The 23,014-nt window shown below is 44.3% G+C and overlaps 1 protein-coding gene across 1 annotated transcript; it reads right to left on the minus strand.

The window, feature by feature from the left end:
• Positions 1-8,714: 8,714 nt before the first annotated feature.
• Positions 8,715-21,651, minus strand: Hsd17b13 (hydroxysteroid 17-beta dehydrogenase 13). Its single transcript, XM_059275285.1, has 7 exons — positions 21,296-21,651; positions 18,705-18,812; positions 16,539-16,670; positions 14,735-14,841; positions 13,103-13,240; positions 11,394-11,510; positions 8,715-9,501 (listed from the first exon to the last, which is right to left on the minus strand). Exons 1-7 carry the CDS (start codon positions 21,503-21,505, stop codon positions 9,411-9,413), a joined length of 903 nt encoding a protein of 300 aa, XP_059131268.1. The 5' UTR covers positions 21,506-21,651; the 3' UTR covers positions 8,715-9,410.
• Positions 21,652-23,014: the final 1,363 nt, after the last annotated feature.

The raw sequence follows: 23,014 nt of genomic DNA on the forward strand, positions 1-23,014 counted from the left end.
TGGTCCTGTTGGTCAACTATGCTCCCTGTGATTTGGGGTCTGAAGGTGGGGGCATTCTCAGGATGCCAGCACTTCTCATAAGACAAATGACAATTTTAATGACATTATAGTCCACATCTCTTCCTTCCATAATTCAGTTTGAATCATAATTATGGTTTTTGCTGATTACTTCATTTCTCTGATGGTCCTTATCTGCACATGAAGGTTCCAGCTTACCACTGGGTGAGTTCTTGTCCTACGTACAGACGGATGCCCTGGAAGCCCTGTCCCTTCTGCTCCAGTTTGGAATTGTCATTCTTTAGGCCTCCATAGCCACAACCCTCTGCCATATCTGCTTCTCTTTGGGCTTTTGTGGGGGACCAGCCCTCACCTTTACCTGGGTACTCTTGAGGAGTGAGGGATAAGAGATTTAGATAGAAGGATAGAGAGGAGAAAAACAGATAGAAACACAGGATAGCCTCAGGAGGGCCTGGATCCTTATCCACTAGCCCAGAACTTTATTCAAAAGGCCTTTTTATAACAATGCCAAGGGGCGAGGCAAAGACCTCCCCCTTGCTAGATACAGCCAAGTGTAGACCCTTCCAAACACCTGGTACCCAGGCCCGTGGTCCAGTCATCCTCTCATGCAGCCCTGCTGGTAAAGCAAGCTCAGATCTCTGTGGGCTCCCACAGGTTTTGAGATCAATACAGCCTTAGTTTACTCTCTCATCTTGCTGAAAACTACCTTCCAGGCACGTCTTGACAAAAGCTCCAGAGAAAATTGAGAACGTTCCCTTTCTACTTGAGTAAGGGAATTGGGTTTCCCTGGCTCTCAATTAATTCGTGTTATAGAAAACACCAGTTTCTAGGCTGTTTTTGCCAGGAGTAACTTGATTGGATTGAGAGGCACCTGGAAGATTCACGAAGCAAACCTCTAAAAGTATATGTGGGGTACTTTCAGAGAGGGGTAGCTAAGGAAAAGACCTGTTCTGAATATGCGTGCTACCACTCATGGTCTGGGGCCTTGGTTGGGATAAAAGAAGAGAGCCATCCAACTAGGCATCTATTGTCTTTCTCTGTTTTCAGGCTACTATGATGTGAACTGCTCTCCCCGCCATTGTGGATGCAACCCTCTAAAACTGCGAATCTAGATACATCATTCCCCTCCTAAGTGTTTGTGGCAAGTATTTTGACACAGAGATGAAAAGTCTAACACAGAAAACTAGTACCCAGAAACGAGGAGGTTTTTTTGATTATCTGATGATGTGGTTCAGAAGCTTTCGGAGTTTGTTTGTAGGAAGATTTAGAAGAGTTCGCAGATGCAGGGCAGAGGCAGTTGTGGGATGCAATTCCACTGGGAATTCCAAAGACCAGATGCCAATAGGAGTGTGGGGAGACAATATTGAGTTCCTGCGGTTTCAGATGGATCAAGGGCCTGCTGAGAATGGACTTGAGACCCTGCATCTTACATCATTGCAAAGAACTTGTCTAGAGTCTGTCCACGGCCAAGACTTTGGGGAAAGGTTGGGTTTAAAGATAACAAACTAATCTGTCTGAGGAAGTTCCGAGGCAGCCCAGCTTCCGCACTGTGCCCTTGTTATTGCTAGCTGCGTTTTGCCAGGTTGATAGTAGGAGCTGGGAACAAAATGAGAGTAGAAAGGTTTTAAAAACTTGCAGTTTGGCCAGAAAAGAAAATCATGCAAAATTGGGACCAAGGGAGGTGTGATGGCAGAAAAGCCTTTCCCCGCTAAAAGGAAGTCATTATTTTTCACTAACACAGTGAGAGCAATCCCTTGAAGGCATTTTAGGGATCAGCTGGGTCCCATCTTTCACAGATTATGGTTGCAAAGGAATAAACTCATTGGAAAGACTGTTCTGAGAAGACGGCCCTGAGATGCCATGTAGGTAAGTATTTCTTTAGCCATCCAGGCACACAGAGGCCTCTCTAGCCATAGTCCAAGAGAGTCCAGGTATTGTTTGAGCTGCCTGCATACCTTGGGATTGTTCACATGATGCTGGTTTCGTTTGCTTGAAAAATGCAAGAGCTACAGGGTCGTGTATGCTTCCAGGCAGATATCAAAGAAAATCTTTAGAAGCTAGGAAATGCTATTCTGAAAATATCCCCCACATCCTAAGAGGCTGGAACTTTTGCTAGACCTCACAACCAGAGTTAATAATACACCTTGAGGTCACTCATGACTTAAGACTGCTGTCCTACTGTGTACTCAGGCTGTTTAACCTTCCCTTAAGGGAACAGTGTAACAAACTAATCTTACTTTCCTTGGATTTCTCATGTAACCAACTTTTACAACCTAAGCTAATGGATAGCCACACTCTTAAATTGTGTACTCTTCGCTGCCCTGAACCCAGATTACGTGTCTATCACTTACTGCAAGCAGCAAATACAGATGTGGAAAGCAACTTCCTAAAACCTATCACGAAGGTGAAAGCAACCATTCATGGTTATTGATTGATAAACAATGATGTTTGCTATTGAAATCAACCATGTATAGATATTGGTTGATACACAATGACATTTGTTTTCTGGGCTAGTCGGGACTTAATCCCTTGTAAAAGTGTCAAAGATTTCTGTAAAGTCTCCCATTCCTTCCCCATGTGATACTTTCTGTGCTGTTCAATAAATACCGAGCAAACCCTTTGTAAGGGACAGACACACACAACCACACAGACGCTTGTACAACAGATACAAGGACAAACAGATTCACAAGACAGCCTTCGGGTAGGCCCAGAGTCAGAGTCATGCAACAGACAGAAGACAGAAGGTACAGGGAGCGCGAAGTAGGGAATTCATGCTTGTTCTTGGCTAAATGACCCCAAGGGGAAGTGCTTTGCTTTCCTTCCTTAATGCAACACTAGTACATTACTGGTGACTTGGACTTAATCACTAATGCGTTATAAAATAGGATTAAATATAGTTAAATAATATGTGCCGTAAATGTTATCTCTAAAGATAACATAGTCCAAGTAGTAAGGAGATATTGTCAACATTGAGAGCAAGTATTGACTCGTGAGATGTTTTATTTGAACAGGCTTATGAGTGTCCCCACTCAGTGCTTTTGTCTAACCTTAGTCATGGTAACTTTCCCAGTTGGTGGTTAGGTTTCACCAACACATTGTACTCTCCATTGTGAAATTTCTCCTGGGAGGGAGCCACTGTGTAGACAGGAACCCTGAAGTCCAAGACTTTCTGACTAATGCTGCCTTCTTTTTAGGTCTTTAAATTTTGTGCTAAACACACACAAAATATAATATTTACTCTTTTAACTATTTGTAAATGTACAGGTCAGGGGGCAGTAAGCATGATTACGTTGCTGTGTCGAGGTCACCACTACCTTGTCCCCAGAACTTAGTCATCATTCCAGGCTGAACTTTGTTGACATTAAGTAGTACTTCCACTCCATGTTTTCTGGGGTGCTGGGAACTATCCCCCATCTGTCTCCATAAACTTGAATGTTTCAGATATTCCTGATAAATCCCTCAATACTTGCAGGATTTGTCTTTTGTGTCTGATTTCTTTCACTTAGAGTAAAGCCTGCAAGGCTCATTGGTTGCAGTGGGTTTAAATTTCTTTCATTTTTAAGACTGCGTAATAGTGTAGTGCATTATTAGGCTATTTACCAATGGATGGACCTTTCTGTGGGGCTGTTGTTTCCTAAGAAACCGGTGAAGTTTCTCCATCCTCTTTCACACGGTTCACAGGCCCTAGTAAACACCTGAATAACAAGAAAGAATGTACCTACACCCTGAAGTGGCTGTGGGGGCTGATGGTTGATGCACTTGCATTGCTCTTTTGTGTAGGAGGCAAACCTTTGCTACGTTAATTAACCATTGGGAATTGGACATCTTGGGTTATCTTCACAATACATCAGGCTTCTATTCAATGAGTGCCATGAATGCAATGTGTCGGGTACCAACCCAACCCAAACAATTCTGTTCATCTCCCTCTTTCTCCTTCCTACTTCTTTCTGCTTCTAGGAAACTATGTCCTCTAAAAATAAAAATCAAGAAAGCAATATATATATATACCTCTTCCTACTCTCCCCCTTGTGAAGAGTAAGGAGTAAGAGTTATTCCAGAACTTACTCTAAAGGAGCCCTCCTGCTACTCTGATTCCATCAAGATAAAAATGTTTCTCAGTGTGAACCCAGACGGTGGCATTCTTCACACCCAAGTCATTGGATCTCTGAGTGGGCAGAAGGTTTTGCTCGGCACCGTGCCCACACAGTCTTGCCAGTCAGTATTTATAACCCTTTCTTTTCTTCTCTTTACACAGTTGCCGGTCAAGGGAACAGCAACAGCACCTTTTGTGTAGACAGTAGGATTACTTCTAGGAGGAACTCAATGTGGTGCAAGCCACTGGTTTACCAAAGCTGGATATCTGGCACCTTCTAAACAAGCTTTTTATTGAATTTATTTCAGGCCAACTATTTGCCTTGGGTTGTTGATCGGATTGTGTTTTCTTTCAAACCTGGCTGTACAGCTTAGAGTTTTGTCTTTAAAGACCCACACTTGGTTGATGCCTAGTAACTATTGTAAAGCTGACAGCTGTCGCTAATTTCTAGTCTGAGCTGAAAGACAGTGTTACACACTCAGAAGAAGGTTGGGGACTGCTGTCTGCTAAGGTTCTCACTCGATTAGACAGGCTGAGCGTGGCTCCCTTGCTGTTAGCAGTGAGCCGTAAGTGCCCGAGGCCTTGAGCTGCTAGTGTTGCCTGTTAGTGTTCTGAATCCCGCAGCCCAGCCCCTCTATGGTGTGGGGCTCCTCAGCAGCTCTGTGGAACTCTTCCAGCTGCAGGGACTGCAGCTCCTTCAGAGTCACTGGGCTCTCTGGTCACGGCTCTCCCCTTTGCCTTTGTGGTTTAGGCTCCCTGCAGCTATTTGCCAACCCCCCCAACCTCCATCACCTCCCTCCATCACCTCCACCCCCTCCCCTGCCCCTCGACCCTCCTCTCTCGCCTTGGCTTTCTCCTTTTCTCAGCTCTCTACAGCTCTCCCTATTCTGCACTTTCTGCTGCTCGTCACTTTGAGGAACCCTTAGCAACCATAGCTTCGAGGTGTGTTTCAGGCTAGTAGCCCTGATGTTATCTGCTCTTGGTGCAACCAGCTAAGCCTACCTTACCCCAAAAGATCACGAGTAGGCAATAAAACCACCCAAAAGGTGGTACTGCAGTGTGTGCATGAAATAACAGTGAACACGGCCTGTGTGTCCAGCTTATGTTTCCAGTCACACGTGTGTGCAGTGTCCTGTCTGCTAACAACAAACTTTTCGTTTAGTCATGCCAGACTGCACAGGTCACTAGATCTGTCTATTGTGATTGTCCTAGGTGGGAATATCTGCAAGTTGGATAGGGACACCTGGAGCAGTTACAGGTTTGGGAGTCACCTGAAGCTGTTGTGGTCAGAGCCACTACGGGATGTCTGGGGCCTCCTGATAGACAGCTCTTTAAGCTTCCATGGAGTTGGTGAGTTTGAAGTCACAGTTGCTACAACTTCTGATGAGAGTTTAGGAGCTGTGGCAATGTCACTCACAGTCCAGCCACGTTTGAGGGCCACAGCAGTGGCTGTCGATCTGTAAAGTTTCTGCTCTGTTTGGGTTCCCCGGGAAAGTATGACAACTGTCAACCAAGCAGCCAGCCAGCTCCTGCCAACCCCGACAGTTTCCGGAGTTTGAAGGGAAGCCAGCAGATGTTAAGAAGTGCTTGTAAACAAGATCCAACAGGGAATTAACATAGTCCTCCAATGAACTCTACCCAGCATGTAACTCATGGCCAAACGCTGCCACAAAGTAGGAAATGCCTGTGTGGAAAGGTCCAGGCTCTCTTGCCATTGTCTTCAGTGTATCAAGTACAGGCAGCACTTCCGGTAGTCACGTCAGACACAGGAAGAAAACACTGAGCAGAAACCATGAGAATCTACGCACATCCAACTTTTAGAAAAACTGAGGAAGTTCGTTTAATTGGTCGACTTTCATCGTAATGATAAAGTGACCCTCAGCCACTTTCCTTCTCCATCTTACATGTTTCCAACTTCCAAATTCAGTTTGGCTTTTGCAATAAAATGGTAGTTTTTAGTAAATATCATAGACTAACAGCTTGGTGGGCACCTGGGCGTGGTTGGTGGCATCTGTATGAGACAGGTAGCTAGGTTCCTGGCCTGGGAACTCTGGGCATTTTCCTGTAGGATTTTAATAGTGTTGGGTCTCCCACAACGAAAATGGAGGCAGCCTGGGATATTAGCCGTGAAAGAACCTCCCTCCTCAGGAAAGAATAGGCGGTCTGCCTCACAGCCAGTCTATGTCTCTCTCGACCATTGTTTCATCTTGTCTATACATTGTAAGACTGCCACAGAGTAGGGAGAGAAAATTAAAATTTTTTCTTTCCCGAGTTTAGTCAAATTGTAATAAACTGTTTTCTTTACCCGTTTCCTGTCTCTCAGAGGCAGAGGCAGAGGCAGAAGGATTACTATAAATCTGAGGCCAGTCCCAGTTATATAATGGGTCCCAGGCCAAATAAGGCTACATAAAGGGACCCTGTAAATTAAAAAAAAAAAATGAACAAAACAAAATAAACGAATTAAAGAATATGGTGAGAAATTACCCCGGGGGCCTGGCCACAGCTGTGGACTTGAACTGCTCTGGCAGGAGGAGGAAGACTGAGCCTATCACTTTTTAAAAAACAATATGCTTTACCCTTTTATTTTATTGGACTTTTCTATCAGGAAAACCAGGCCTAAGAACTTATGAAACTCAACAGCCCAAAGAAAGGGTGCAACATCTGCACCTAGACACCATAACCAGGAGAACCTCTAACGTCAAGATGGCAGTGGTTCCACTAGCCTGTCGGCTGACCGCCCTGTGTGCATGTTGAGGGACCGACAGGCAGAGAACTCCCAACTCTCCCGGGAGCGTCAGCTCAGCTTGTCCCCATTGTAGACATGGGTGACTGACTGCCATCAGTCTGTCCATCTCCCGTTTGTTCATCTGGACCTGCTCCATACATCTGCTCACTTGTCTGTCTGAGGCTGGTCAGGGCTTTTCCTCTCCAGTCTCCACTGTTCTCCAACTTGTTTCTGCAGCTCAGCTCAACCCCGAGGCTCACAACCGCTCTGATGTTGCACTGGGCTCAGTGGCAATACCTTTAGCAGCTCTGCTCTCCTCCCCAGAGAGCCCCTTGGCAACCCTCCCAGCTTCCTCCTTCGCCTCTCGTTAGCCCTCTTTAGAATCCACTGGACTCTGCTGTGGCTCCTTTAGCCATTGGGTAACCTGCATACTACAACCCCCACCCCCTTCTCTCCATACACACACATACACATTCTCATGGTGATGTGCAGTGTGTGATCTGAGAGTTATTTGTAGTTAAGATCAGAGTAAAAGAACTTCTGTTTGGCTTGGCTGGCTCTCAGGGGAAATGGAGACTTCTTGGCAATTTGCTGCCATGGAAGGTGGTTTGCGAATTTATAATTCTAATCTCATGGAAAGACAAATGTGTCATCTGTGTTTCTAACAGTCGCCCACCCTCAGTACAGTTTACCTTGCCTCTGAGCCGGAGCAGTTGTGGGTTGCTTCATCCACCTAGTCTAAGGCCGCACCTTAGAGCAGATTAAGTGTTTCGGAACAGACAAAATTTGTGTTTAGGAGGCAGAGTTCATGAACTTGGGGAAAAGGAATAGATGTCTTTGGGTTTTGGGTATTACAAGTTGACTGTCCAAGTTCACATTCCAAAGGTGAACCAGACTGGGTTTAGGTTGCATTTTATTTCCAGCAAAAGTGTATATGTCAAGCCTTCGACAGAGGTTGATGTCAACCCCAAGCAGTGCTGGGACGTGGATTTCTATTGGACCTGAGGTCTCTCTCGGACCCTTAGATGGCAGCAGAGAAACAAAGGCACCAGAGGTGAGCCCCGTGGCCTCTCTCTACACTCCTTCTCTTCTCACCGATCTGCCGAGCCAGCCAAGCCAAGTGAAAAACAAAATTAAGCACACACTTGTCATTGGGAGTCTTATCTTTTAGATTTCAGCCTTTCGAGGAATCAATCAATATGTAGTAATGTTTTCTTACAGAGAAAGAAAATCCATGGGTATGAATATTCCTTCAAACAACTTTAAATATTTACAAAAATACTTATAATTATTTATTTTCAGCTGAGTGCTGTGGCACACACCTACAATTCTACATCCGAGGGCTAAGATAGGAGGATTCTGTTTAAATACTCATCACTAAATCATGATACTGTGTGCACGGGAACCTAGGAATTCTATGACGTATCCCTAAGTAAATGGTTCACATGGATGGAGTCTTACTGGGGATCTGTGCGCCCTGGCGGTAGCCTAAGGGGCTGCGATGTTGGCGGGAGTGAGAAATATGAACATGAAGGTTGTCGTAGACGGATGTTTAGAAATGCACCTGGTACTTGTAAGGAAGATGTCTACACTCAAAATGTGCAGGACAAGTGGGCCAGAGAGATCATCACCACTACACTCAAAATGTGCAGGAGAAGTGGGCAAGAGAGATCATCACCACGTTCCCAGGCATTCTGCCGAGCTTCAGTTAAAAAGGATTAAAACAAAAAGTGGAAATAATGCTGGAAGTTCATGGATAGGAGGTCAGAGCAGAGGGCTTAACCTGTGCAAGTCTGTAGGTTCAGTCCCCTACAGCAGAATACAAAAGCCAAACCAAACAGCCAACAGACAAAAAACCAGGAAGGTTTTGCACTTCATAACGGGATTTATTTGGGGGAGATTGTGTTGCTGTTAATATGTGTACGGTTGAATATTTTTTAGTGATTGCCTAATAGAGTAAAAAGAAAAACAAATGTGTTCAAGGTCTTTCTAAAGTAAAGAACAAGGTGTTGAGGTTTCACAGTTGCAAGTCTGTACAAATATTTGCTTCACCAAGTTAGGCAAATAAAACTGCTTCATTATTCACTCACATGGTGTAAGAAAAACTGTACACTAAGAAAAATCGGGAAACAAAACAAAAATCCTCCTTTCTAATTGGTATGGCAAGGAAACAAAGTTTTCATCCTGTCCACAAAGAGCAGACTGAGAACACTACGAACCCCTCCATCAAAGTGGAAAGGACTACAACTTGTCAGCATTTGCCCAAGATTATCTTACCCCTTGGTCTACATTTCGATATCTAGCAATAATTTATTTTATAAAAACCACACTGATTATCTTTCAACTTCTTCGTTTAATAGATATTATCTTGCTATATTCCCATTGCCATCACCAAATACTACAGGCTGAGATCTCTACAAGCACAGAAGACCTTGGTCAGCTAATCAGTCTTGTTCATTAGGTGGCTGCTAGTGCCAAAACTACATTTTAAACACCAGTAGCACTTTAAACATGTGAAAGAAAGCTTCAACACGTCAACATCATGTCATTGGTGTATGCACATCTCTGCAGATGTTACTTCATTTTGGTTTTGTGGCCCACAATTGCTTCAAATTGAATATTCTGTATACGACTTATAGCTTTTAAGGCACGTTCAGGAAGAAACCTACATTAAGAAAAAAAGATAAGAAACTTTTCAATGTAAAGTTTTGATACTAGCATCCCCCCCTCAATTTAAAAATGCCCCGAAGCTTACCTGACCTGAATTTAGTTTTCCTCCCTTCTCTGCTTCTTCCTTAGTTTCTCCCCCATCCTCCCCACCTACACTGACCTATACTAGATCACCACTCTTTCATAATAGTAAAATTGTATAAGATCTTATACCAACAATGATCTAAAAACTGAAGCTATGAACTCACTGCTGAGTCAGTGAATTCTGGTGCCAAGAACTCAGAATCCATGACACACACCCTTCCTCCTTATGTTCAGGAGACCCATCACTTTATGAAAGGGAAAACTAAGGAGCCTTTGAAAAGGCTGTTGCCTCCGAGCATATTGCTGTGCCAAGCCAAGCGGCTGCCACAGCTGGCCAGAAACCACCCGCTGTCTACAATAAAATGTGGAGGATTTACATGGGCTGGGTTAGTCAACCTGAGCTGACCGGTGAAGGAAGAGCATGAGTGTACCAAAGGAAGGAGGCAGAAAGAGCATGCTCTATACAGAAAGTCATATTTCAAATTACACTGGAATTGCTAATGCGAGATTTACTTCCCTGTCAGCCCCTGGGCAGAGGGTGGGAAGATGTGGCAGTGGGGGCGGGGGGGGGTATTAAGGGGTGAGGATGACCTGGCTGTGAGGACGACAAGGGTCAGAAGAAAGCTTCTGCAGATCTTTGAACAAACCCCCCAAAGACTAGTGATTGCCTCCGAGCACAAAACTGTCTCTCTCTAAAAGGAGTTAAATGCAAAGAGCAACAAAAAGCCCCGTTGCCAGAGCAACAAATCACACTGAGCGCTCTACAAAGAGGCAAAGGCTTTGAGGTGCCTCCTCGTTCAGGGTTACTGCTCTCATCCCAGGCAGAACAATCAATCATATTTATATCATGGTCATACACATGCCTGGTCCGGTTTGGGGATTTTCCCACTCTAGTGAGACCTGTTTTGAGCTGTGTAGAGGAAATTTGTTCCATGGGATTTTGCTGTCTTTGGGGCTCGTGAGCCTGGAAAGGAAAGAAATGACTCCATGCTAAGGTTCTTGGATTCTAAATGAAATGATGTAAAATCACGTGGAAGTGGATTGTGAGACATTTAAGATGCACACTGTTACAAAGAACTGCAAACACTGAGCACCCAAGTGTTTGGGGGGATGGCCACACAAATGTGGGGACCTGAGTTTAATCCCCAGAAGCCACATAAAAAGCTGGGTATGGTGGTGTGCATGTAGCCCCAGTGTTGGGGGATACGGGGTCTGGCACATCCCTGCTAGTGGACATCTATCCTAGCCTAATTGGTGAGTACAAATCTCAATGAAAGACCCTGTCTCAAAAGAAAGAAGAAAGAAAGAAAGAAAGAAAGAAAGAAAGAAAGAAAGAAAGAAAGAAAGAAAGAAAGAAAGAAAGAAAGACAGAAGGGAGGGAGGGAGGGAGGGAGGAAGGAAGGAAGGAAGGAAGGAAGGAAGGAAGGAAGGAAGGAAGAAAGAAGGAAGGAAGGAAGGAAATCCTGCCTCCACCTGCACCCACACAGACATCACACACATACACATGAATACACACACAGAGCCCTTATGATGTCTCCATAACCTGTATGCTTTAAACTGTCTTTCCTTTGGTTTGCATAGTCTTGAGCAAAATTTGGGCAGAGACAGGATGTATTTTACAAAGGGAATTGGGGACTCAAGGGCTCATTTTCCTCCTCTGGAATGAGTAGGGCGGTAACAAGGGAGACTTAATTTTCACTCCAGGCATGGAGAGTTTCCATAGCAACAGTCACATCTGAAAATCTCTCTGTAATAACATTTCTGTTTGTGTTTTAGTATTTCAGGGTTCTATACTGTACTTACTTTTCCAGTACTAAAGAAATATTGATATAGGATGGGACGAAAATCATTTTCTTGTTGGTAAGTATTCCATCTATCAGGCTTCTTGCAACTTCACTTGTCTCCAATACAGGCCACAACCTAATGGAAAGTGGGGGAAAGAGTTCATCTCTGTTTATACTGTATTTCTTCATCTGGGTGCCGGGATTGGACCCAGCACTTCACACACACTAAGCATGCACTCTACCACTGGGATAAAACCCAGTCCCTCCATTTTTATTGTTTTTAATTAATGAACAAAGGATATTAACCTATCTCTTCACCAAATTCGGAATTAGGCTTTAAAATGTTTCAGGATTCCCCTTATGAATGTCACACACACCCCCTTTCTACATCCCACGCTGATATCTTGTTATCACATTCTTATACTTTCAAGTCCAGTATGTGTGTGTGTTGGCTCACCAGGTCAAAATAACTGAATCATGACAAAGTACAAGGTGGGAAGAAACAGAGGAGCTGGGGACAAAAGGGTGTGCCTAGGATGAATCATGTGATGTTTTCAGGCCTGTTGGATGTAAAGAGACTATTCTATGGCTGAGCACACTCCCTGCTGTATGTGGGTATTCCGTAGAACTGTATTGTTTTGAGGCATTCAGTAGTTAAGATTTGCTTCTGACTTGTTTCTCCTGCAGTTTTATGGGAATTTAAGATTTGTGTAAATTACAGCTTTTTTATATATGTCACGTCTGCTGTCATGGCATTCCTTGATCCAAAGGTTGTGCCCATGTATCATTGAGAAATGCTCATAACCTGTGCCCAGTGGAAAGTCTTGCCCATTAATGAAGACAATGAGAGAAAAACCAAAGCATAAAAATGGGTTTGAAATGTCACACCAAGGTTGGCATGCCTAGGTGTGGCTGAGTGAATGTTAGAGCTTACTTCCCTGAGACAGTGTGAGGTTTCTGAAGGCTCAAGCGTGAGTGAGATGTCTGTGTTTGCGGACTAGCAGACCATCCCACGGCAATGGAAATCAGTACTTTTTAGACTACTGGGGCTCTGTCTCTTCCCTTTCTAATTTCACAATGGAGTCTTCAATCCAGACTTAGAGCCACACCTGATAGAGTACCTTAATGTCAGTTCTAGTGGAAGAAATTCAGGGTTCAGTAGCCTGAGTGAGAAGTCCCTGAGTCCTGGGCATTGCTGTGTCTGCGGCTATGGTTGCTCTAGGGCGCCTGCCCGCCAATCTTAGAGTTTCCACTTTTCTTCCCTATTGTGTCTTCCCTACAGTGGCAGGGCACTCCTCGCCAAGTGCATCAGACTCGAAGCTGAGCACTTGCCAGGATTTTTAGGAGACCCACTCTTCCATGTAAGAAAGCTGTTAGGGATTGAGATGGTGCCACAGGATTTACTTAAATAAAGGTGACGTACTGTTTTTTGTTTGCTTGTTTTTTGGGTTTTTTTTGTTTTTGTTTGGTTTGGTTTGGTTTGGTTTTTTCAAGACAGGGTTTCTCTGTGTAGTTTTGGTGCCTGTCCTGGATCTCATGCTGTAGACCAGGCTGGCCTCGGACTCAGAGATCTGCCTGGCTCTGCCTCCCAAGTACTGGGATTAAAGGCGTGCACCACCGCCATCCAAGTGGTGACATACTTGTTAAATACCTATGACCTACTCAAGGTGTCATTCATTGTCTGGGAGGGCTCCAGCTTGAAGGTCAGCATAACTAACCCCACCTCACCTTGTGCTTGGGTTTTTGGTGAAGCCAGTATTTACGAACACAGGGCACAGACATGAAGTTTTGATACCAGTTTTCCCCAAGGTTTCAAGTTCTGCAGTCAGCGCTCTGTGGAAGCCAACCGCAGCAAACTTGCTTGAGCTGTGAGAGAAAAATCAGCCATCAGCAAAGTTGTAGGACAGTCTCAGTCCCCGGTGAGAAGACAGCTTTGTTTGTTTAGGGCAAGAAGACCCAGAGCCTGCTACTTACAGTTTTTCTGAGAGGGTAAATGAGCATTTGTTTTTAATTTTTTATGTGATTAAGCAGAATTCTGAACATGCCCAGTACCTTTTTTTCTTTTGGGGTCCTGGGGATTGACCTCAGGGATCTGCACATGCTGAGCATGTATTCAACCATTGCTACACCCCAGAGCCCTGTTCCTAATTTCTAACTAGCAAGGATAGTAAAACAACCACTTTACAAACAGGCTTAATGTTTTCCATTCTACATGTGGCCTTTTCTATGGTCCCGTCAACCTTACAAAGGTTTCTTAATCAGGGTTTATTACTGTTATATCTTTAAAAGTATGAGTCAGTAAAAGACATAGAAAATACTATGAAACCAATATTGACAAACTGTTGTGGGATGGTATACATCTCTCCTGTCTTGATTAACGGGTTGATGGCTTCTCTGTTGACATTGGTGGTCTTTGTGGCTTCTTAATTTCATTGAGTATTTGGAGTTAAAGGACTCCAGATGGTGTGGGCATGGGTAGATTTGTATGTGCAATCTTTAACACCAGATTCTGTATTGTTTCTCTGATTATAAAATGTTGATAATAAAATATAAGGCTGTTTTGGGGATTCAATAAAATAGGATAGGAATAGTAACTTATGATTTACAAGGATCTGTACAAGTGTTAATTGCTGTTTTGATCCAGGTGACAAAAAAAATCAGTGTTAAAGGCTCTCTCTCTCTCTCTCTCTCTCTCTCTCTCTCTCTCTCTCTCTCTCTCTCTCTCTCTGTGTGTGTGTGTGTGTATCTCCTCTATGTGTGTACAACAGAAACCTGAGCTATGTTGAAATGTAACTCATCTGTGACCATGTTCAGTGTGAGAAATTGTTTAGTCTGCAGTTAAATTTAGCTTTGAGTGTGCATATAAAGAAATAACAACCTATGCACCCACTGCATCCAAATATCTTGGTAAAATTGTTCCCAGGATTATTACATGGCAGAAGAAGGGAAATCAGATGCCATTCGCAGAGTTCACAGGGGATGTGTTGCAGATGGTGTGTCTGTGTCCCTAGAACATGGTGTGTAGCGTCTGCATCTCCTGGTGCGGCAGGGCCATTCTGTATTCCTTCTCTCACACAGGCGTGCACCTAGGCCACGCTATACCTGTTAACTTCTGTGTGCTTTGTTTCCTAGTCTGCTGTGTGTCTTGTCCCGACATCTACTCATTTAAGGATACAATGGAAACAGTCTAAGAATTTTAAAATAAAATTAGAGCCAATTTCCTGGTTTCAGAAGTCATTTAAAAGTTATGCTAACCTTCCATATACATTCCCTATGTCTAAATTCGCAAGCTGGAGGCCTGAAGTCCACCCCTTAGAAGTCCAAAAATGCAGAGCACTGCTGCTATTGCTTAATACCTACCAATATGGGATGAGATAAGGAATCACTCCGTGGCCACACACTGAAGCCACTGTGACAATGTGGCCAGAGTTTCTTCTTAGCATCGATGGAAGAAGTGCTTTTATGATCTTAAGGTCCATGTAAAAAGAAAAGAAACAATGACCCGGGCATTAGGCAGATCCCCAGGCGGGCCATTTCATTTCTGCTAAGGTAGAGGTATTAGAAATTAAATAGTTGCAAGACTCTGTGGTCCCTTCCACACAAATGACCGGAAGGAAGGGTAAACCTGCTGGCTTGGGACAGCACCGGGAGCTGGGTCCTTTAGCTCACATGCCGAGGACCTGTGCCAACATGCCCCCTTCTTCTTTTCAGAAGGCGCCAAGTAGCTCCTTCCAGGACATGCCATCTAAGCAACATTATCATCATTTTTTATAGTGCTAGAGATTAACCAGAGGACTTGGTACATGCTAGACAAGCACAGTATTGCTGAGCTCTGGGCAACATCTTCAGGGGATAAATCCACAGATGTCAGACCTCAAGCGTAAGTTGGCATCTACAAGTTCTTGGTTTCAATTAGAAGGATGGGGATCTACTTCTATAAAGGCGACTGAAGAACACAAGCTGAGTTCTGTCCTGGTCCACAGCCACCAGATATAGGTAGCAGACCCAAATCTCTTTCTTGTAACAGTATATATGATACACTATGTTATGGGAAACAAAAGATTTTTTTTTGTTTCCAAAAGAAGCCTCACTATACAGTGAGAAATATAACATCTTATGAGAATTTTATAGACCTACCCTTCAAATTCTATGCATATTCCTGGAGCCCAAACCAAATCCCAAACCAGCTCTTGCCTACAGATCTGTGAGGAGATAATGAACATTCGTGGCTGCTCTAAACCCCTATCTTTTGACATATTTTGTGACATAGCTATGATTTGCTATTAATTATTAGATAACTAATATACGAGGTCTCTGTATAGTGTGAGTGGCATCATGGCCAGATCACATTACCATGCATGAGGGGCTGAGGAAGGATGATCTTCGAATCCATATTTGCTCCAGGAGCTACACTAATATCAAGGCCCCATGCTCTCTCCAAAGGGTTGAGACTCACACTTCATTTTCTAACAAATAACCAATAGTAAGAAATCTCCTGACTCATCTTTCTACACTCCAGCATTCCCTGGACCTAACAGGCTTGTTTGGCCCATTGCCCATAGGCTGCATATGGCTGAGATTAGTTATGAATACAAAATTGTGAACTTATTAAAACATTTTGAGATTTTTTTTTTCTTTTTGGTAACCCAATTGTGAACTCAGCAATGAACTTTATAGATGATAATGTTGTCAAAATGTCAACTTATCTCAGAGCCTCAACCCAAAGTGTCCCCAACTCCTGCACACATCTGTTTAGTTTTTTCCATGTCTTTTCAACTCTAAATTTCTATGAAAGGAGGCCACAAACAGATGTACATGGTATATACTTCCTCTAAAACACTGGAAAGATGTACAGAGACAACTCTTAGCAAACTTTCACAAATATTTTTTTGTTGACCTAGAACATGCCAGGCTCTATGTTGGATTCTGTTTGACAAAACAAACCAGATGGTTTTTACTTGGGTGTACTGTGTCCACGTGAACTCTAAATGCCAGAGACTCTATGGCTCGTCTACTCAAACACATTACACAATTCGTGACTTAAAAAAAACCAAACCAAACAACTTTACATTTTCCCACCCCAAAATACTGTGAACTCAATGAGTTTCCAGGACTGAAGAGGTGCCAGACACACACCAGCCAGAAATGTTTCTGACTTACTCACCCAAAAATGTCCTAGGATGTTGACCTCGAAGGTTTTGGTGATCTCCTCATCCTTGGTGCTAAGAAGGTCAGCTGGATATATCGCCCCGGCATTGTTTACCACGATTTCTACATCACCCACTTCTTTCTTTACCTTATAAGGAAATGCACACACAGGGTGGGTTACTTTCACACGGTCGTGGGATTGATAGTGATAGGGATCGATCGGATGGATAGAGGCATTTTTATGTTCTCTATTATAAGGACATATACTCCACTTTGTAATCAGAACATACACATCATGTATAGCTTGGTAATTGCACACTGTTAATGGGTTGTGTGTTCTGAGCTAACCACTGCACTTCCTACCCCTAGCCCAGAAGCCCCCAAAGGAGTACAAGGTTGATACCAGCAGAAACTAAGTGGATTCAACATTTCAAGAAATGCCTGAGTCCAATAACACACAAAAGGAGGGAATGGGGCAAGGGATGATAAAGAGAGGCACACAGACATCCCAAGTCACAAAACCGTGGCTAATTCTCAAGAGGCGAGACTGAGCTCCAGGGAGACTGCCTTTGTCCACACCCACTGCCCGGATAATCCACGGCTGGGCGTGACAAGGAAGACGGATATCTAGTATCTAGTATCAATCTGCCCCTCTCCTCAGGTTGCCAGCTTTCTGAGTACAGAACAGATTTGAGATGCAATTTCTGTCTGTGCCAAATGGCTTCTGTGACAGCTTGGTCACAGTGCCGTCTAGGGATTAGGGTTTTCTTTTTCTGTTTGTTTGTTTTTTTTATTCCACTGCATGAGGTCTCTCAGAGTTCAGACAGGAAGAAACTGCCTCAAACAGTGACCCGGAAGGAGAACTGTCACTAGGTAGGCTGAATGGGTGAAAACCTGTAACTTTGTGCGCAGCACAGCATGGGTAGCGTGAAAGCTTATGAATTTAAGGTTTTAAGGAAGCAAGCATTAATGTTTGTGCTGGTAAACTAATGCTTAAGTTCTGACAAAATGTTTTATAAGTGTTAAGTAATTAATCTTGGTTCTACTACCCGAGGCCACATGATCTTTGTCTGGGTCAAACCTTTCAAGCATGTGTTTACTTTATCTATAGAGAGGCTGGTGGGGTTTAAAGTTAAATGAGGTTAAAGAAGGTGGTAGCTTTTCAGAGGATTTGGTTCAATGAAGCACCTGACGTTTACTTTTTCTTAAAAAAATGGTTATACTGGGATGGTGAGAGGGCTTAATGGGTCAAGGCATTTTTTCTTATTTTCCAGACCAGACAACCCCAGGACCCACACTGTGGAAGGAGAGAACGCACTTTCAAAAGTTGTCATGTGACTTCCACATACACATTGTGGGGTGTGCACCCCCCCACACACACATGTACATGTATATACACATACACATGTACACACACACACTAAATAAATACAATGTTTAACTTCATTAACTGTATGTTTTCCATAAAAGATTAGATTATACACAAACCAATAAAATCTCAGAGAGGAAATAAGACCTAGTAGAACAAAATGTAATTTTAAAAAATGTTAGAAAGGAAAATTTTCTGTCATAGCTGACTGTGGTGGCACACACCTTTAATCCCAGCACTGGGAGGCAGAGGCAAACAGACCTCTTTGAGTTTGAAGCCAGCCTGGTCTACAGAGTGAGTTCCAGGACAGCCAGGGCTATGCAGAAAATGCCTGTCTTGAAAAATCAACCAACCAACCAAATAAACAAACACATAAATAAACAAACAAAACAGAAAGAAAGGAAGGAAGGAAGGAACGAAGAAACGAAGGGGGGGAGAGAGAGAGAGAGAGAGAGAGAGAGAGAGAGAGAGAGAGAGAGAGAGAGAGAGAGAGAGAGAGAAAGAAAGAAAGAAAGAAAGAAAGAAAGAAAGAAAGAAAGAAAGAAAGAAAGAAAAAAGGGATCTGTCATTTCCTCTGGGCCGTTGCTCAAACTTCTGATGAAAGCAAATTTGATTGATGATATGAAACAGCCACAAAGGCCAGAGCTGAGTAGATTTTAATACCAAGAAAGTCTATGTATGTTCTCCTTCGGTCACACAGCAACTTCACTGAGGGCCTGGTGTCTAGGCAGCCCTAGAAGACCTTTTCATTCCCCAGCCCCGTGTCAGCTGATACATATGGTTATATGCAGACACCTGCACCCTGGTTCTCACCTGATCCACAGAGTTGTAAATCTCCATCCGGTTGCTGCAGTCCACCACAAACACGTGCACAATGGCCCCCAGTTTCCGGCATTCGGCTGCAGTTTCTTCAACACCGCGCTGGGGAGGCCGGAAGGGGGAAATGGAAGGGAGGGAGGGAGGCAAATTCAAGGAAAGATAAGCGCTGGAGGAGAAATACTCTAAAACCCTTGTCCCATAAATCTCCTTAAGCATAAGGGAATTTCATGAACTAATCACAGCGACTTTACCGCCCGACCAGCACCAGCAAGGAAGAGAAGCAAGCCTTTCCATGTAGGGTTTTTGCAGCTTTTCATCCTAGCCTGGGGCTTGTGTGTAGGTGATTCATGTAGAGGGACACCATCATAGCATGGAGGGCATCCTCACAAGGTCAGGGGAGATGTCTGAGCACGGAGGGCAGGAGGAAGGCTGCTCCATCCCTTCAGCTCACACTTGGGGGAGCATCAGCCGTAGCAGGCAGTAAGGTGCTGAGCACGCCGCCCAGCAGTGATTCTAGATGGTACGATTCTGACGGGCCTTGACAACTCGAACTCATCCCCCTGGTGCCAGGAGAGGAGAGACTCTTGTCTGAGAGAAGCTTCCACGGAGGAACTGTTACTACACCAGATAATCTACGGGGTGTTCATCCTTCTGGAGCTTTGAATGGAAAGGGCCAAGAGCCAGTGGTTGAAATTGTGCATGAGTCCAGGACATGAAGGCAGCTTATTTTTAGACTAAATTCAGAGGCCTCTTACCTGAGATGAATTGTCCTAACGATGTGTGTGTGTGTGTGTGTGTGTGTGTGTGTGTGTGTGTGTGTGTTTTCTCTGTTGTTTTAGACCAGTCATCACTATCTGTCACTTGCTTACTATGTGTATGTACCCCAAGCAAGTCTCCCACTCTGGCCAGTCTCCAGCCTCATCCTCCTGAGTGTTGCGATTACAGGTGTGAGTCACCACCCTTGGATGTCTTAATTTTTTTTTTACCTCTATTTCGAGAAAATAGGAATTCTTTCCAAGTTTTGACATCTGTTGATTTTACAGGGAATATTATGAGGTTTAAAATAATTTTTTTTTTTAAATTATACTTTTCCCTCTCTGGGCTATCCCCACTTCTCTGTGATGAAGAGTGAGGATGCCTAAGAAGCCCTCTCCTGGGCACACTGGGACAGAAGTGGTGTCACCATCTTGTGAGTTTGGCTGAGGCTGGGTGCCTCGCTTGGGCCCCCTTTGCATTTCATTATCTTAGGCTCAACCGCAGAGCAGTCTCAGAGAACAGACTTTAACCAGGATTAAGAAGTCACTACAAAACCACTGTCCCTGCGGAGAGTCTTGGGGGCTGCAGCACACAGCAGCGGGCTGGGTGGGAGAGTTTTCCACTGTTGTTAGCGGAAGCCTGCTTACTTCAGCTGCCCCCTCACGCCTCAGACCTCTAGATCTGAGGTCTGTAGAGAGTGGCAGTGACCGGAGCTTCAAGCAGGTGCTTTGAAGAAGAAATGATTTATCACTGTTACCTTCTGTAGCAGCACAGCCACTGGCGAGCTGTTCATGCTCCTGTAATGAACCCTCGTCCCAGCGAGCTCATGGTAGCAATCCTAATTAAGCTCGTTAGCTCACACACACACAAGATGTGAAAGCAGAGGGGAGCAGCTAGAAAGGGGGTCAGCAGGAGTGGGAGGGGGCAGGAGATAATAATGGGGGTGAGGTGTGAATACGATCAAAACACACATGTGTATGATGAAACCCATTGTTATGTATGGCTGGTGTTTGCTGGTAAGAGCTTACAAAACCCCTCCGGTGTTACAGTTGATTTGGAGCATGGCAGAATGTAACTCGTTGTCACTTGTGCACATGAAGCACCTTCTGTAGGGTAAGTCCTCTCTGGCCATGCTTCGCTCATCTCGGTGTTCTGCTTTTATTAGTGTACAAAATAGTAGGGTTTTGCGATGGCATTTCCACAGACACACACGAGACACTCTGACAGTCCCATGATGGCTGTCCTCTCCTAGTCCCTGGCAGACCCCCCTCTCCTGTCTATCTGTAGCCAAGGCTGGCTTCACTTCCTCTTGCTTGGCTCCTCCAGGGCTGGGACCACAGCAGAGAGACCATGCCCGGCAGAGCCTTCCCTTTGTGAGCCCGGCTTGTTGGGACCACAGCAGAGAGACCATGCCCGGCAGAGCCTTCCCTTTGTGAGCCCGGCTTGTTTCACCTGACATCATGACCTCCGGTTTCACCCTCTTTAGTTTTATCCCAATTGTAGAGATTTAAAAAAAAAAAAATATGAAGTTGGGATAAGTTATGTGGCTCGCCTAATTTCAGCAGCTTGGAAGCTTCCTAGCTCCTACAGCTCTTGTTATCAAGTTGTACATCATAGTAGGAACAAACAAAACAAAACAAAACCCCCACGACAGTCCTCCAGCTTATTAGTTCCATCTGGTCAACCTGTCGCACAAATCTAGCAAGGCTCCCGGAGATTTATTAAAACTTCGAAAGAGGAAAACAAACAAGAAAAGCTAAATCAAATAACTAAAGAAATACATGCCTTGTTATTTGGTGACTTTAAAGGTTGGCAGGAACATGCATTACCTTATTGATATCCCACAGGACCAATCTGCTTTTCCGCTTTGCAAATTCATACGCAGTCAGTCTGCCTATTCCGTGTCCAGCCCCAGTGATGAGAACAGTCTGTCCTGCCACAGATTTTCTTCTCCGGGGAATGAAAAACTTTACCAGTGACTCCAAGTAGGAGTAGATGATGATGCCTACCAGCAGGAGAAGTTCTAGGACAATGTGCATGGCTCCACACCACCCTCTTCCTTCGGCTCTGTTCTCAAAACAGACACCTCTGCACAGAGCTCCACAGAGAGTCCTGTCAGGTATTAGCGGGCTGCAGGAGGTGAGGCAAGCTTTGCCTTCTGCCCCTGACAAATCAGATACACCTTTGGGTTTTGAAATGATGCCAGTTTCTAACGAAGGCTCAGCATAGGTCAGGGAACCCAGCAGTATGTGCCCTTTGGACCAGCTTATCGGAGAAGCAGTGTACCCTGTTTCAACACGAAACTTCACCTTTCAGAGTTATTCTGGAAATATTGCATCAGCTAATGGTCTATTATCATGGAAAGAACCGACGGTTTCATATAACCTAAAATTCTCCTCAACCTCAGGGTTGCCATGTAAGCTTCATCACCTGAGTCTGAGCCCCAGAGTCCACAGTGGAGGTGGAGAACCAACTCTACACGCCCCCCCAACACGCCATAAAATAAAAATGAGGAACCTAAAATATGGTTCAACAAAGCTTAGCTGTTCAACTCACATGTTCACAGAAGTTCAGCATTAAAGTTGTAACCGTCCTCTGCAAAGCCCCCCGAGGCTGAGAAGAATGTTAGCTTGTAGGCAACAGTTCTCTCCATGATAACACTGGGAACATCAGGAGACCAGGTGTCACAAATCTCCACGTAAAAGTGCCGGGACCTCTGTCTTGGCCCAGGCCGTGGTAACCAATCCTGTGGGCTAGGTGGCTTATTGCTCCGAGTCCTAGAGGCTGGGTAGGCCAGGGTGTAAGTGTGTTGTGTGTTGAGTGGGAACCGGCTTCTTGGCTTACAGACAGTGTCGCCTCACTGTCAGTACATAACAGAATGAGGAAGGGGTTCTCTGTGGTCACATTTGTAAAGGCCAGAGGTGGTCATCGTGACTTAATCACCTTCCAAAGTCCCTACATCCTAATGCAATCATAGGAGGAACTAGATTTCAGCATATAAAATTAAGGGGGACTCACTCAGGCTAGAGTCATTTCTACTAATCAAAAAAAAAAAATGAAAAGAAACCCTGTCCATCAATGGGTGGGTACATAAATAAAATGTATTGGGCATATATACAATGGAATGATATTCTTCCTTTTAAGGAAGAAATTCAGATATATACTACAACATGATGATCCTCAGTGATAACATACAGAATGAATACACCAGACACAAAAGCACAGATGTTTTATGACTCCTAAGAGAGTCACACATAGAGACAGAAGGCAGGAGGACGGCTGATAGAGACAAGGTGTGAGGGGAATGGGGTGTTACCATTTAATGAGTACCGGTCTCAGCCCCGGCTGATGAGCGTTCTGAAACGGACCGTGATGACGGCTGCAGCAGTGGGAATGCACTGATTGCCCCTTAACTGCACATTATAGTATGGTCAAAGTGGTAAACTTCAGGTCACGCATGTGGGACTCCAGCCATCCCATTTATTTTCTCTGTGTTGCATTTCCCTTTTCTAGACCACACAGGTTAAGAATAAAGCATGCTTTATCAA

Source organism: Peromyscus eremicus, chromosome 10 (assembly GCF_949786415.1).
Source record: "Peromyscus eremicus chromosome 10, PerEre_H2_v1, whole genome shotgun sequence".
Taxonomy (NCBI): domain Eukaryota; kingdom Metazoa; phylum Chordata; class Mammalia; order Rodentia; family Cricetidae; genus Peromyscus; species Peromyscus eremicus.